Source organism: Pleurodeles waltl, chromosome 3_1 (assembly GCF_031143425.1).
Source record: "Pleurodeles waltl isolate 20211129_DDA chromosome 3_1, aPleWal1.hap1.20221129, whole genome shotgun sequence".
NCBI classification, from domain to species: Eukaryota; Metazoa; Chordata; class Amphibia; order Caudata; family Salamandridae; genus Pleurodeles; species Pleurodeles waltl.
The window spans coordinates 3331730-3345031 of NC_090440.1; the positions used below are offsets into that span (position 1 = coordinate 3331730).

Here is a 13302-nt window from a genome sequence, read left to right on the forward strand (position 1 = left end):
GCAGTTTGTCTGCTAATCATTTTGGCAATGTTTGAAAAATCTTCTAAAAAAACTTACCATTTTCGAAGGTAAAAATTAAACAACCGAGATAGATAATCTAGCAGAAAGCTACATCTTTTCCCAAAAAGTTTTTTTTTGGTAATTTGGTGTGAATGTGTTCAGTAGTTTAAGAAAAAGGTTAAAAACTCATAGCTCTATCGACCGCTGATCCAGCACGACACCCATGGGAGTCCTAAAGAACAGCAATGTCAACATTTGTAGGAATCCAATTATTCCCAAACATGCAACCCACCCAACCCATCCGTCCCACGCCACCAACCAGCATGACAGTTACCTCCCCCAGGACTCAGCCCACCTGAAGCAAGCGATCAGAACTGCCTGGTCAAAACATGAAGGAAAAAAAATTTGCACTCTCCATTACGGCACAAAGATTTGCATTATTATTATTATTATTATAATAATATTTGTTTGACATCAGGACAATACTAATGGCAAGGTAAGGGATACTCGGGCTCCCTGTCCTCTGTGGATGGGTCACCACCTACCCTCCTGGGGCCAAAAAAAGAGAGGTCTGGGAGGGGTTTGTGGCCAGATTGCTGCCTGTCAAAGAAGCCACTCTTAAATGGGAACCAGTAGGCGAAACCAAAGGAAACAAGGCTGGGAGACAGTCCAACATCTTCTGGGGAAGACATTGCTTGAACAGTCAAATATTGATGGTCTCAACCCAAGCTATGGAGTAACTGCTTTCTTCTACAGGACCTGAAAAATCACATACACCAATGAGGGGAGTGGCTGGGATGGAAAAAACAGAATGAGGATGAAAAGGGGCAGGATAACCAGGATATGGAACCCCTTGAACTATGAACAGCAGCAGACCACAAAAGTCAATGCGACAACTGGTAATACACTCCACGAAGTACAGCTCACCTCAGTCTGGAACAGCAGCACGTGGAAGTTGGACACAGACTGCCGATTTATACCCAGGAATTCTAGTTTACTTGTGAGGCTATTGGCAAGCTCACCAATCTGAAACTGCCAGAATGAAAACAAGGTACATAGCAATCAGAGAGCAGGTATGTACACAGCATAATAACACGTTTCAATCACATGCAGCCCCTGATACTGAGCAAAGCACAAACTCCCACTCCATAAAGCCAAACCTCCCACCAGCAGCACCTCAGATCCTGCATAAATACAGCCTGGGACCACCTCAGCTCTGCAATGCTAATTAATGTGCGACAACTCCCGCAGTCCAGTTCACTTTAGGTCTGGCTTCATAGTGCAGCTGTTTGTGTGTATTTTAAACACTCTGTAGGACTCTGAGGGAGTATCTCTTGCACCTCATGCTACTGGCTGTTCGGGGAGTCACTCACTCTGAAGTGCTCACACTGCAGAGAAAGCACAAAAACGTCCACCTTTCCCTTTGAAGCTCAGTGCACTCGCCTCTGCTTTTAGTCTTTGAATTCTATCAGGTACTTCTCATTGTCAGTGCATTTGTAGGCAACTAGGGTGCTCTGTTTCCAGAACATACAAGGTACCTGCAGTAATGCAATCTCAAACCTATTACCGTTTTGGCATCTTAGTTGGACCCTTCAAGCAAGTGGGATATTTGGTGTGAACTAGTGTCCACCCCACAAGGATAAGGCCAGCTTTTGAAAATATGGCAAATAAAAAGGTCTGTGCTCAATCCCTGGTGATGGGACGTGAAGCAGCAGGCGTAAATCAAAGGAAATGCGTAAATTTACACAATGAACGCAGAGTAAAAAAAAGCCATGCAAACCACAGCAAAACAAACATCTTATGAGTAAGAGCAAATCAAAATATTTGGCGGAGTAAAGTAGTTTAATTTAAAAAATATAAGTGAAAATAGAGCCAAGCAGCACAAAGCGCCAACTGTACTCTATGAAGCAGTGGGCTGGGACCCAAGCGAGGCAGACCACGATGAAGCCCTCGGCAGCAACAACAAGTACATAGGTCTTGGTGAAAGTTTCAAGTCTTTATGCTGAAACTCATTTAGCAGCCACTGCTGAAACGACAGCCACCACCCTGGAACCGCAGGCCAGACACGAAGCAGACTGGACCTGCTCAAGCTTTCTGGGACAGAGTCATTTTTTGAAAGTGATGAAGTCTTGAACGGGATAAAGTCCCCTGGAAGCGTTGGAGCAGGCTTCTCCAATGAAGAGCTTGTGAGCCTCTGGCAGCTATTCAGCTCCCAGTAACTAGATCTCGCCCCTCGCTTCCCATCCATCCACCGCCCCCCCTCGCTTCCCATACATCCACCGCCCCCCCTCCCTTCCCATCCATCGCCGCCCCCCTCCCATCCATCGCCGCCCCCCCCCCCGCTTCGCCGCCCCCCCCGCTTCCCATCCATCGCCGCCCCCCCCGCTTCCCATCCATCGCCGCCCCCCCGCTTCCCATCCATCGCCGCCCCCCCGCTTCCCATCCATCGCCCCCCCCCGCTTCCCATCCACCACCGCCCCCCCGCTTCCCATCCACCACCGCCCCCCCGCTTCCCATCCACCACCGCCCCCCCCCCCGCTTCCCATCCACCACCGCCCCCCCCGCTTCCCATCCCTACTTCTCATCCATTTTCCATCATCCCTACTCCTCATTCCTCACCTCTCAGTCATACCGACACATTTTCAGTTTTGTGAAACACATCTTCACACTGATTGGGTAGGAAAAGCCAATCAGAGTTATAAGAGCTGCATTCTTACAGCTCTGCTGGTTTGGGAAATACAAGAAGCCCACAGCTAGGGCCATAAATCAGCTCTTGGAGAAAGGGTTATACAGTTCGTCTACAGTTCATAGAAAATCTTTCTGGGTTCAGAAAAGGAAGAAAAAACAGCTCTCCGAGATAAAAGCAGCCTCAGATGTAAACATGTTATTTGTTACAAATAAAAATGAAACCAGAAAAGGTTTGTATGAATTGGATTGCACGGTCACCATAGTTGATTTTAAACATTTCCTTTCTACATATGAAACTGAAACCAGAAAGGTTTTGGGTTGAACTGTAGATGACCTGTATAACCCTTTCTCCAAGAGCTTATTTATGGCCCAGGCTGTGTGCTCCTTTTATTTCCTAAGCCAGCAGTGCTTTCTGCTGAGGCCTGTGCAAACAGAAAAACACCGAGTTAAATAAAATGAAATACTGTGCAGAATTGAATTCACTGGAACCATACAGTTGCATTTCCCCCTCCTCCCTCTTCACCCACCAAGTGCAATGAGGAGACTGTTTTTCATTGAAATAGCATGCAGCTCTCTCCTATAACTCTGATTGGCTGTTCCCAACCAATCAGTGTGAAGGTGTGTTTCACAAAACGGAAAGTGCGTTGGTATGACTGAGGAACGACAAGAAAGATTGATGGACGATGGACGAGAATGATGGACGAGAATGATGGACGATGGATGATGCAAGGAAATGCCTCCTTGGCATGGTTACCCCCTGACTTTTTGCCTTTTCTGATGCTAAGTTTTGATTTGAAAGTGTGCTGAGGCCTGCTAACCAAGCCCAGCGTTCTTTCCCTAACCTGTACTTTTGTTTCCACAATTGGCACACCCCTGGCATCCAGGTAAGTCCCTTGTAACTGGTACCCCCTGGTACCAAGGGCCCTGATGCCAGGGAAGGTCTCTAAGGGCTGCAGCATGTCTTATGCCACCCTGAGACCCCTCACTCAGCACAGACACTGCTTGCCAGCTTGTGTGTGCTGGTGAGGACAAAACGAGTAAGTCGACATGGCACTCCCCTCAGGGTGCCATGCCAACCTCACACTGCCTATGCAGTATAGATAAGTCACCCCTCTAGCAGGCCTTACAGCCCTAAGGCAGGGTGCACTATACCATAGGTGAGGGCACCAGTTCATGAGCACTATGCCCCTACAGTGTCTAAGCCAAACCTTAGACTCCCAGACCATATACTCTTATGGCTACCCTGCACTTACAATGTCTGTCATACACAAACTCCACAGCACCATAATGGCTACAATGAAAACTGTGAAGTTTGGTATCAAACTTCTCAGCACAATAAATGCACACTGATGCCAGTGTACATTTTATTGTAACATACACCCCAGAGGGCACCTTAGAGGTGCCCCCTGAAACCTTAACCGACTATCCGTGTAGGCTGACTGGTTCTAGCAGCCTGCCACACACCAGACATGTTGCTGGCCACATGGGGAGAGTGCTTTTGTCACTCTGTGGCTAGTAACAAAGCCTGTACTGGGTGGAGATGCTCATCACCTCCCCCTTGCAGGGAACTGTAACACCTGACGGTGAGCCTCAAAGGCTCACCCCCTTTGTTACAGCACCCCAAGGGCACTCCAGCTAGTGGAGTTGCCCGCCCCCTCCGGCCACGGCCCCACTTTTGGCGGCAAGGCCAGAGGAGATAATGAGAAAAACAAGGACGAGTCACTGGCCAGTCAGGACAGCCCCTAAGGTGTCCTGAGCGGAGGTGACTGACTTTTAGGAATCCTCAATCTTGCAGATAGAGGAATCCCCCAATAGGGAGGAGGCACAAAGAGAGTGTACCCACCCTCAGGGCTAGTAGCCATTAGCTACTAACCCCCCAGACCTAAACACGCCCTTAAATTTAGTATTTAAGGGCTACCCTGAACCCTAGAAAATTAGATTCCTGCAACCTAAGAAGAAGAGGACTGCTAAGCTGAAAAACCCTGCAGAGAAGACTGAGACACTAACTGCTTTGGCCCCAGCTCTACCGGCCTGTCTCCCCACTTCTAAAGACACTGCTCCAGCAACGCTTTCTCCAGGGACCAGCGACCTCTAAATCCTCAGAGGACTGCCCTGCTCTAGAAGGACCAAGAACTCCCGAGGACAGCTGCCCTGTTCACCAAAGACTGCAACTTAAAAACAACTTGCGTTTCCCGCCGGAAGCATGAGACTTGACACTTTGCACCCAATGCCCCCGGCTCGACTTGTGGAGAACCAACACTTCAGGGAGGATTCCCCAGCAGCTGAGAGACCGTGAGTAACCAGAGTTGGCCCCCCCCCCCGAGCCCCCACAGCGAAGCCTGCAGAGGGAATCCAGAGGCTCCCCCGGACCGTGACTGCCTGCTTCTAAGAACCCGACACCTGGTAGGGACACTGCACCCACAGCCCCCAGGACCTGAAGGATCCCAACTCCAGTGCAAGAGTGACCCCCAGGAGGCCCTCTCTCTTGGCCAGGGGGTGGCTACCCAGAGGAGCCCCCCTTTTGCCTGCATCGGTGAAGAGACCCCTTGGTCTCCCATTGAAACCTATTGAAAACCCGACGCGTGTTTGCACACTGCACCCCGGCCGCCCCCGTGCTGTTGAGGGTGTACTTTCTGTACTGACTTGTATTCCCCCGGAGCCCTACAAAACCCCCCTGGTCTGCCCTCCGAAAACACGGGTACTTACCTGCTGGCCGACTGGAACCGGGGCATCCCCTTCTCCATTGAAGCCTATGCGTTTTGGGCACCACTTTGACCTCTGCACCTGACCGGCCCTGAGCTACTGGTGTGGTAACTTTGGGGTTGCTCTGAACCCCCAACGGTGGGCTACCTTGCACCCAAACTTGAACCCCGTAGGTGGTTTACTTACCTACAAAAACTAACAAACACTTACCTCCCCCAGGAACTGCTGAAAATTGCACTGTCTAGTTTTAAAATAGCTATATGTGATTTATTTGAAAACTGTATATGCTATTTTGATTATCCAAAGTTCCTAAAGTACCTACCTGCAATACCTTTCATTTGAAGTATTACATGTAAATCTTGAACCTGTGGTTCTTAAAATAAACTAAGAAAAGATAATTTTCTATACAAAAACCTATTGGCTGGATTTGTCTCCGAGTGTGTGTTCCTCATTTATTGCCTGTGTGCGTACAACAAATGCTTAACACTACCCTCTGATAAGCCTACTGCTCGACCACACTACCACAAAATAGAGCATTAGTATTATCACTTTTTGCCACTATCTTACCTTTGTAGGAAGTTGGCTCTGTATGCACTATTTCAAAGTAAGGAATAGCATGCACAGAGTCCAAGGGTTCCCCTTAGAGGTAAGATAGTGGCAAAAAGAGATAATACTAATGCTCTATTTTGTGGTAGTGTGGTCGAGCAGTAGGCTTATCAAAGGAGTAGTGTTAAGCATTTGTTGTACATACCCACAGGCAATAATGAGGAACACACACTCCGAGACAAATCCAGCAAATTGGTTTTTATAGAAAAATATCTTTTCTTAGTTTATTTTAAGAACCACAGGTTCAAATTCTACATGTAATATCTCATTTGAAAGGTATTGCAGGTAAGTACTTTTGGAACTTTGAATAATTACAGTAGCATGTATACTTTTTACATTAAACACAATAAGCGGTTTTAAAAGTGGACACTTAGTGCAATTTTCACAGTTCCTGGGGGAGGTAAAGTATTGTTAGGTTTCACAGGTAAGTAAGTCACTTACACGTTTCAGTTTTTGGTCCAAGGTAGCCCACCGTTGGGGGGTTCAGAGCAACCCCAAAGTTACCACACCAGCAGCTCAGGGCCGGTCGGGTGCAGAGGTCAAAGAGGTGCCCAAAACACATAGGCTTCAATGGAGAGAAGGGGGTGCCCCGATTCCGGTCTGCCAGCAGGTAAGTACCCGCGTCTTCGAAGGGCAGACCAGGGGGGTTTTGTATTGCACCAGGGGGGGGGGGGGGGGGGGGGGGGGGACACAAGTCAGCACAAAAAGTACACCCTCAGCAGCGCGGGGGTGGCCGGGTGCAGTGACACGCGCCGGGTTTTCAATGATGTTCAATGAGCGACCAAGGGATCTCTTCAGCGGTGCAGGCAGGCAAGGGGGGGGGCTCCTCGGGGTAGCCACCACCTGGGCATGGGAGAGGGCCTCCTGGGGGTCACTCCTGCACAGAAGTTCCGTTCCTTCAGGTGCTGGGGGCTGCAGGTGCAGGGTCTTTTCCAGCCGTCGGGACTTTAGGTTCAGGCAGTCGCGGTCAGGGGGAGCCTCGGGATTCCCTCTGCAGGCGTCGCTGTGGGGGCTCAGGGGGGACAATTTTGGTTACTCACGGTCTTGGAGTCGCCGGAGGGTCCTCCCTGAGGTGTTGGTTCTCCACCAGTCGAGTCGGGGTCGCTGGGTGCAGTGTTGCAAGTCTCACGCTTCTTGCGGGGAGTTGCAGGGGTCTTTAAATCTGCTCCTCTGTAACAAAGTTGCAGTTCTTTTGGAGCAGTGCCGCTGTCCTCGGGAGTTTCTTGTCTTTCTTGAAGCAGGGCAGTCCTCAGAGGATTCAGAGGTCGCTGGTCCCTTGGAAAACGTCGCTGGAGCAGGTTTCTTTGGAAGGCAGGAGACAGGCCGGTAAGTCTGGGGCCAAAGCAGTTGGTGTCTTCTGTTCTTCTGCAGGGGTTTTTCAGCTCAGCAGTCTTCTTCTTCTTGTAGTTTCAAGAATCTAAAGTTTTAGGTTCAGGGAAGCCCTTAAATACTAAATTTAAGGGCGTGTTTAGGTCTGGGGGTTTAGTAGACAATGGCTACTAGCCCTGAGGGTGGGTACACCCTCTTTGTGCCTCCTCCCAAGGGGAGGGGGTCACATCCCTAATCCTATTGGGGAATCCACCATCTGCAAGATGGAGGATTTTCTAAAAGTTAAGAGTCACTTCAGCTCAGGACACCTTAGGGGCTGTCCTGACTGGCCAGTGACTCCTCCTGGTTATTCTCATTATTTTTCTCCGGCCTTGCCGCCAAAAGTGGGGGGCCGTGGCCGGAGGGGGGCGGGCAACTCCACTAGCTGGAGTGTCCTGCGGTGCTGGCACAAAGGGGTGAGCCTTTGAGGCTCACCGCCAGGTGTGACAGCTCCTGCCTGGGGGAGGTGTTAGCATCTCCACCCAGTGCAGGCTTTGTTACTGGCCTCAGAGTGACAAAGGCACTCTCCCCATGGGGCCAGCAACATGTCTCGGTTGTGGCAGGCTGCTGGAACCAGTCAGCCTACACGGGTAGTTGGTTAAGGTTTCAGGGGGCACCTCTAAGGTGCCCTCTGGGGTGTATTTCACACTATAAAATGTACACTGGCATCAGTGTGCATTTATTGTGCTGAGAAGTTTGATACCAAACTTCCCAGTTTTCAGTGTAGCCATTTTGGTGCTGTGGAGTTTGTGTTTTTGACAGACTCCCAGACCATATACTCTCTTATGGCTACCCTGCACTTACAATGTCTAAGGTTTTGTTTAGACACTGTAGGGGCACAGTGCTCATGCACTGGTGCCCTCACCTATGGGTATAGTGCACCCTGCACTAGGGCTGTAAGGCCTGCTAGAGGGGTGACTTACCTATGCCCACAGGCAGTGTGAGGTTGGCATGGCACTCTGAGGGGAGTGCCATGTCGACTTAGTCATTTTATCCCCACTAGCACACAACACTGGCCTAACGTACCCCAACTGCCAGAAACCTTCAGGATCCCACTAGACACATTCACTCAGCCTGACTCCAACCCAGACACACGCCCCCTGCATGCACAGAACCAGATCCAGAGGCCGTGCCTTTTCCTTGCAGATGGAGGATTCCCCCAATAGGATTAGGGATGTGCCCCCCTCCCCCTCAGGGAGGAGGCACAAAGAGGGTGTACCCACCCTCAGGGCTAGTAGCCATTGGCTATTAACCCCCCCAGACCTAAACACGCGCTTAAATTTAGTATTTAAGGGCTCCCCTGAACCTAAGAATTTAGATTCCTGAAACTACAAGAAGAGGACTGCTGAGCTGAAAGACCCCTGCAGAAGAAGAAAAGAAGACACCAACTGCTTTGGCCCCAGACCTACCGGCCTGTCTCCTGCCTTCTAAAGAAACCTGCTCCAGCGACGCTTTCCAAAGGACCAGCGACCTCTGAATCCTCAGAGGACTGCCCTGCTTCAAGAAAGACAAGAAACTCCCGAGGACAGCGGCCCTGCTCCAAAAAGACTGCAACTTTGTTACAGAGGAGCAGATTTAAAGACCCCTGCAAATCCCCGCAAGAAGCGTGAGACTTGCAACACTGCACCCGGCGACCCCGACTCGACTGGTGGAGAACCAACACCTCAGGGAGGACCCTCCGGCGACTCCAAGACTGTGAGTAACCAAAGTTGTCCCCCCCTGAGCCCCCACAGCGACGCCTGCAGAGGGAATCCCCAGGCTCCCCTGACCGCGACTGCCTGACTCTGAAATCCCGACGCCTGGAAAAGACCCTGCACCCGCAGCCCCTGAAGAATCGGAAGCTGGAGTGCCCTGTGGTGCTGGAACAAAGGGGGTGAGCCTTTCAGGCTCACCGCCAGGTGTTACAGCTCCTGCCTGGGGGAGGTGATAGCATCTCCACCCAGTGCAGGCTTTGGTACTGGCCTCAGAGTGACAAAGGCACTCTCCCCATGGGGCCAGCAACATGTCTCGGTTGTGGCAGGCTGCTAAAACCAGTCAGCCTACACAGGTAGTTGGTTTAGGTTTCAGGGGGCACCTCTAAGGTGCCCTCTGGGGTGTATTTCACAATAAAATGTACACTGGCATTTATTGTGCTGAGAAGTTTGATACCAAACTTCCCAGTTTTCAGTGTAGCCATTATGGTGCTGTGGAGTTCGTGTTTGACAAGACTCCCAGACCATATACTCTTATGGCTACCCTGCACTTACAATGTCTAAGGTTTTGTTTAGACACTGTAGGGGCACAGTGCTCATGCACTGGTGCCCTCACCTATGGTATAGTGCACCCTGCCTTAGGGCTGTAAGGCCTGCTAGAGGGTTGACTTATCTATACTGCATAGGCAGTGTGAGGTTGGCATGGCACCCTGAGGGGAGTGCCATGTCGACTTACTCGTTTTGTCCTCATCAGCACACACAAGCTGGCAAGCAGTGTGTCTGTGCTGAGTGAGAGGTCCCCAGGGTGGCATAAGATATGCTTCATCCCTTAGAGACCTTCCCTGGCATCAGGGCCCTTGGTACCAGGGGTACCAGTTACAAGGGACTTACCTGGATGCCAGGGTGTGCCAATTGTGTAAAACAAAAGTACAGGTTAGGGAAAGAACACTGGTGCTGGGGCCTGGTTAGCAGGCCTCAGCACACTTTCAATTCAAAACATAGCATCAGCAAAGGCAAAAAGTCAGGGGGTAACTGTAGGAAGTTGGCTCTGTATGTGCTATTTCAAAGTAAGGAATAGCATGCACAGAGTCCAAGGGTTCCCCTTAGAGGTAAGATAGTGGCAAAAAGAGATAATACTAATGCTCTATTTTGTGGTAGTGTGGTCGAGCAGTAGGCTTATCCAGGGAGTAGTGTTAAGCATTTGTTGTACATACACAGACAATAAATGAGGTACACACACTCAGAGACAAATCCAGCCAATAGGTTTTTATATAGAAAAATATCTTTTCTTAGTTTATTTTAAGAACCACAGGTTCAAATTCTACATGTAATATCTCATTCGAAAGGTATTGCAGGTAAGTACTTTAGGAACTTCAAATCATCAAAATTGCATGTATACTTTTCAAGTTATTCACAAATAGCTGTTTTAAAAGTGGACACTTAGTGCAATTTTCACAGTTCCTAGGGGAGGTAAGTATTTGTTAGTTTTACCAGGTAAGTAAGACACTTACAGGGTTCAGTTCTTGGTCCAAGGTAGCCCACCGTTGGGGGTTCAGAGCAACCCCAAAGTCACCACACCAGCAGCTCAGGGCCGGTCAGGTGCAGAGTTCAAAGTGGTGCCCAAAACACATAGGCTAGAATGGAGAGAAGGGGGGTGCCCCGGTTCCGGTCTGCTTGCAGGTAAGTACCCGCGCCTTCGGAGGGCAGACCAGGGGGGTTTTGTAGGGCACCGGGGGGGGGACACAAGTCCACACAGAAATTTCACCCTCAGCGGCGCGGGGGCGGCCGGGTGCAGTGTAGAAACAAGCGTCGGGTTCGCAATGTTAGTCTATGAGAGATCTCGGGATCTCTTCAGCGCTGCAGGCAGGCAAGGGGGGGGGTTCCTCGGGGAAACCTCCACTTGGGCAAGGGAGAGGGACTCCTGGGGGTCACTTCTCCAGTGAAAGTCCGGTCCTTCAGGTCCTGGGGGCTGCGGGTGCAGGGTCTCTCCCAGGCGTCGGGACTTTAGGTTCAAAGAGTCGCGGTCAGGGGAAGCCTCGGGATTCCCTCTGCAGGCGGCGCTGTGGGGGCTCAGGGGGGACAGGTTTTGGTACTCACAGTATCAGAGTAGTCCTGGGGTCCCTCCTGAGGTGTTGGATCGCCACCAGCCGAGTCGGGGTCGCCGGGTGCAGTGTTGCAAGTCTCACGCTTCTTGCGGGGAGCTTGCAGGGTTCTTTAAAGCTGCTGGAACAAAGTTGCAGCTTTTCTTGGAGCAGGTCCGCTGTCCTCGGGAGTTTCTTGTCTTTTCGAAGCAGGGGCAGTCCTCAGAGGATGTCGAGGTCGCTGGTCCCTTCGGAAGGCGTCGCTGGAGCAGGATCTTTGGAAGGCAGGAGACAGGCCGGTGAGTTTCTGGGGCCAAGGCAGTTGTCGTCTTCTGGTCTTCCGCTGCAGGGGTTTTCAGCTGGGCAGTCCTTCTTCTTGTAGTTGCAGGAATCTAATTTTCTAGGGTTCAGGGTAGTCCTTAAATACTAAATTTAAGGGCGTGTTTAGGTCTGGGGGGTTAGTAGCCAATGGCTACTAGCCCTGAGGGTGGGTACACCCTCTTTGTGCCCCCTCCCAAGGGGAGGGGGTCACAATCCTAACCCTATTGGGGGAATCCTCCATCTGCAAGATGGAGGATTTCTAAAAGTTAGAGTCACCTCAGCTCAGGACACCTTAGGGGCTGTCCTGACTGGCCAGTGACTCCTCCTTGTTTTTCTCATTATTTTCTCCGGCCTTGCCGCCAAAAGTGGGGGCCTGGCCGGAGGGGGCGGGCAACTCCACTAGCTGGAGTGTCCTGCTGGGTTGGCACAAAGGAGGTGAGCCTTTGAGGCTCACCGCCAGGTGTGACAATTCCTGCCTGGGGGAGGTGTTAGCATCTCCACCCAGTGCAGGCTTTGTTACTGGCCTCAGAGTGACAAAGGCACTCTCCCCATGGGGCCAGCAACATGTCTCGGTGTGTGGCAGGCTGCTAGAACTAGTCAGCCTACACAGACAGTCGGTTAAGTTTCAGGGGGCACCTCTAAGGTGCCCTCTGTGGTGTATTTTACAATAAAATGTACACTGCCATCAGTGTGCATTTATTGTGCTGAGAAGTTTGATACCAAACTTCCCAGTTTTCAGTGTAGCCATTATGGTGCTGTGGAGTTCGTGTTTGACAGACTCCCAGACCATATACTCTTATGGCTACCCTGCACTTACAATGTCTAAGGTTTTGTTTAGACACTGTAGGGGTACCATGCTCATGCACTGGTACCCTCACCTATGGTATAGTGCACCCTGCCTTAGGGCTGTAAGGCCTGCTAGAGGGGTGTCTTACCTATACTGCATAGGCAGTGAGAGGCTGGCATGGCACCCTGAGGGGAGTGCCATGTCGACTTACTCGTTTTGTCCTCACTAGCACACACAAGCTGGCAAGCAGTGTGTCTGTGCTGAGTGAGAGGTCTCCAGGGTGGCATAAGACATGCTGCAGCCCTTAGAGACCTTCCTTGGCATCAGGGCCCTTGGTACTAGAAGTACCAGTTACAAGGGACTTATCTGGATGCCAGGGTCTGCCAATTGTGGATACAAAAGTACAGGTTAGGGAAAGAACACTGGTGCTGGGGCCTGGTTAGCAGGCCTCAGCACACTTTCAATTGTAAACATAGCATCAGCAAAGGCAAAAAGTCAGGGGGCAACCATGCCAAGGAGGCATTTCCTTACAGTAACCATGCCACGGAGGCATTTCCTTACAAGGGCATCTGTACACTTCTCTCATTTCTGGTACTTCAGGTCATTCAGAGGGTTGTACTGTCCACAATTATCATCCATTGTTAAAATGTGGAATACCAGATGGGGCATTTGAGACATCACTGAAGTGAGCCTGCTCTGTGTCCGGTACAGTTCGTCCCTTTCATTTGAAGCTCAGCTCACTCCTGGGCAGTTGTGGTTCAGAGCAGTCTGGCTTAACTCAAAGGATAAACTAGTGCAAAGCATTTATTAATACAAAAACAGTAAAGTCGAAACTCCAACACAAAAATCCTACCCCAATTTATACAAATTGAATATAAAAATATAGTACTAACGGAAACCAGAATGACATACCTGAAGAAGGGAACCTGAGATGTATGTATTTTCTAGTGTCAAAAAGCACAAAGCCCCAACCACAGGTATATGGACGTGATAGAATGGGTCTAAGTCAACATTTAAGACTGACTGCAATGGAGTGCGGGTTAGCTACAGGGACCAG

The 13302-nt window shown here is 50.4% G+C and overlaps 1 protein-coding gene across 1 annotated transcript in view; it reads right to left on the reverse strand.

Moving 5' to 3' along the window:
- FNBP4 (formin binding protein 4) overlaps positions 1-13302 on the reverse strand; it is a 316742-nt gene that overhangs the window by 183081 nt on the left and 120359 nt on the right. Inside the window, exon 10 of the mRNA XM_069221602.1 lies at positions 928-1032. Coding sequence (XP_069077703.1) covers positions 928-1032 — 105 coding nt within the window. The remainder of the gene's footprint in view (positions 1-927; positions 1033-13302) is intronic.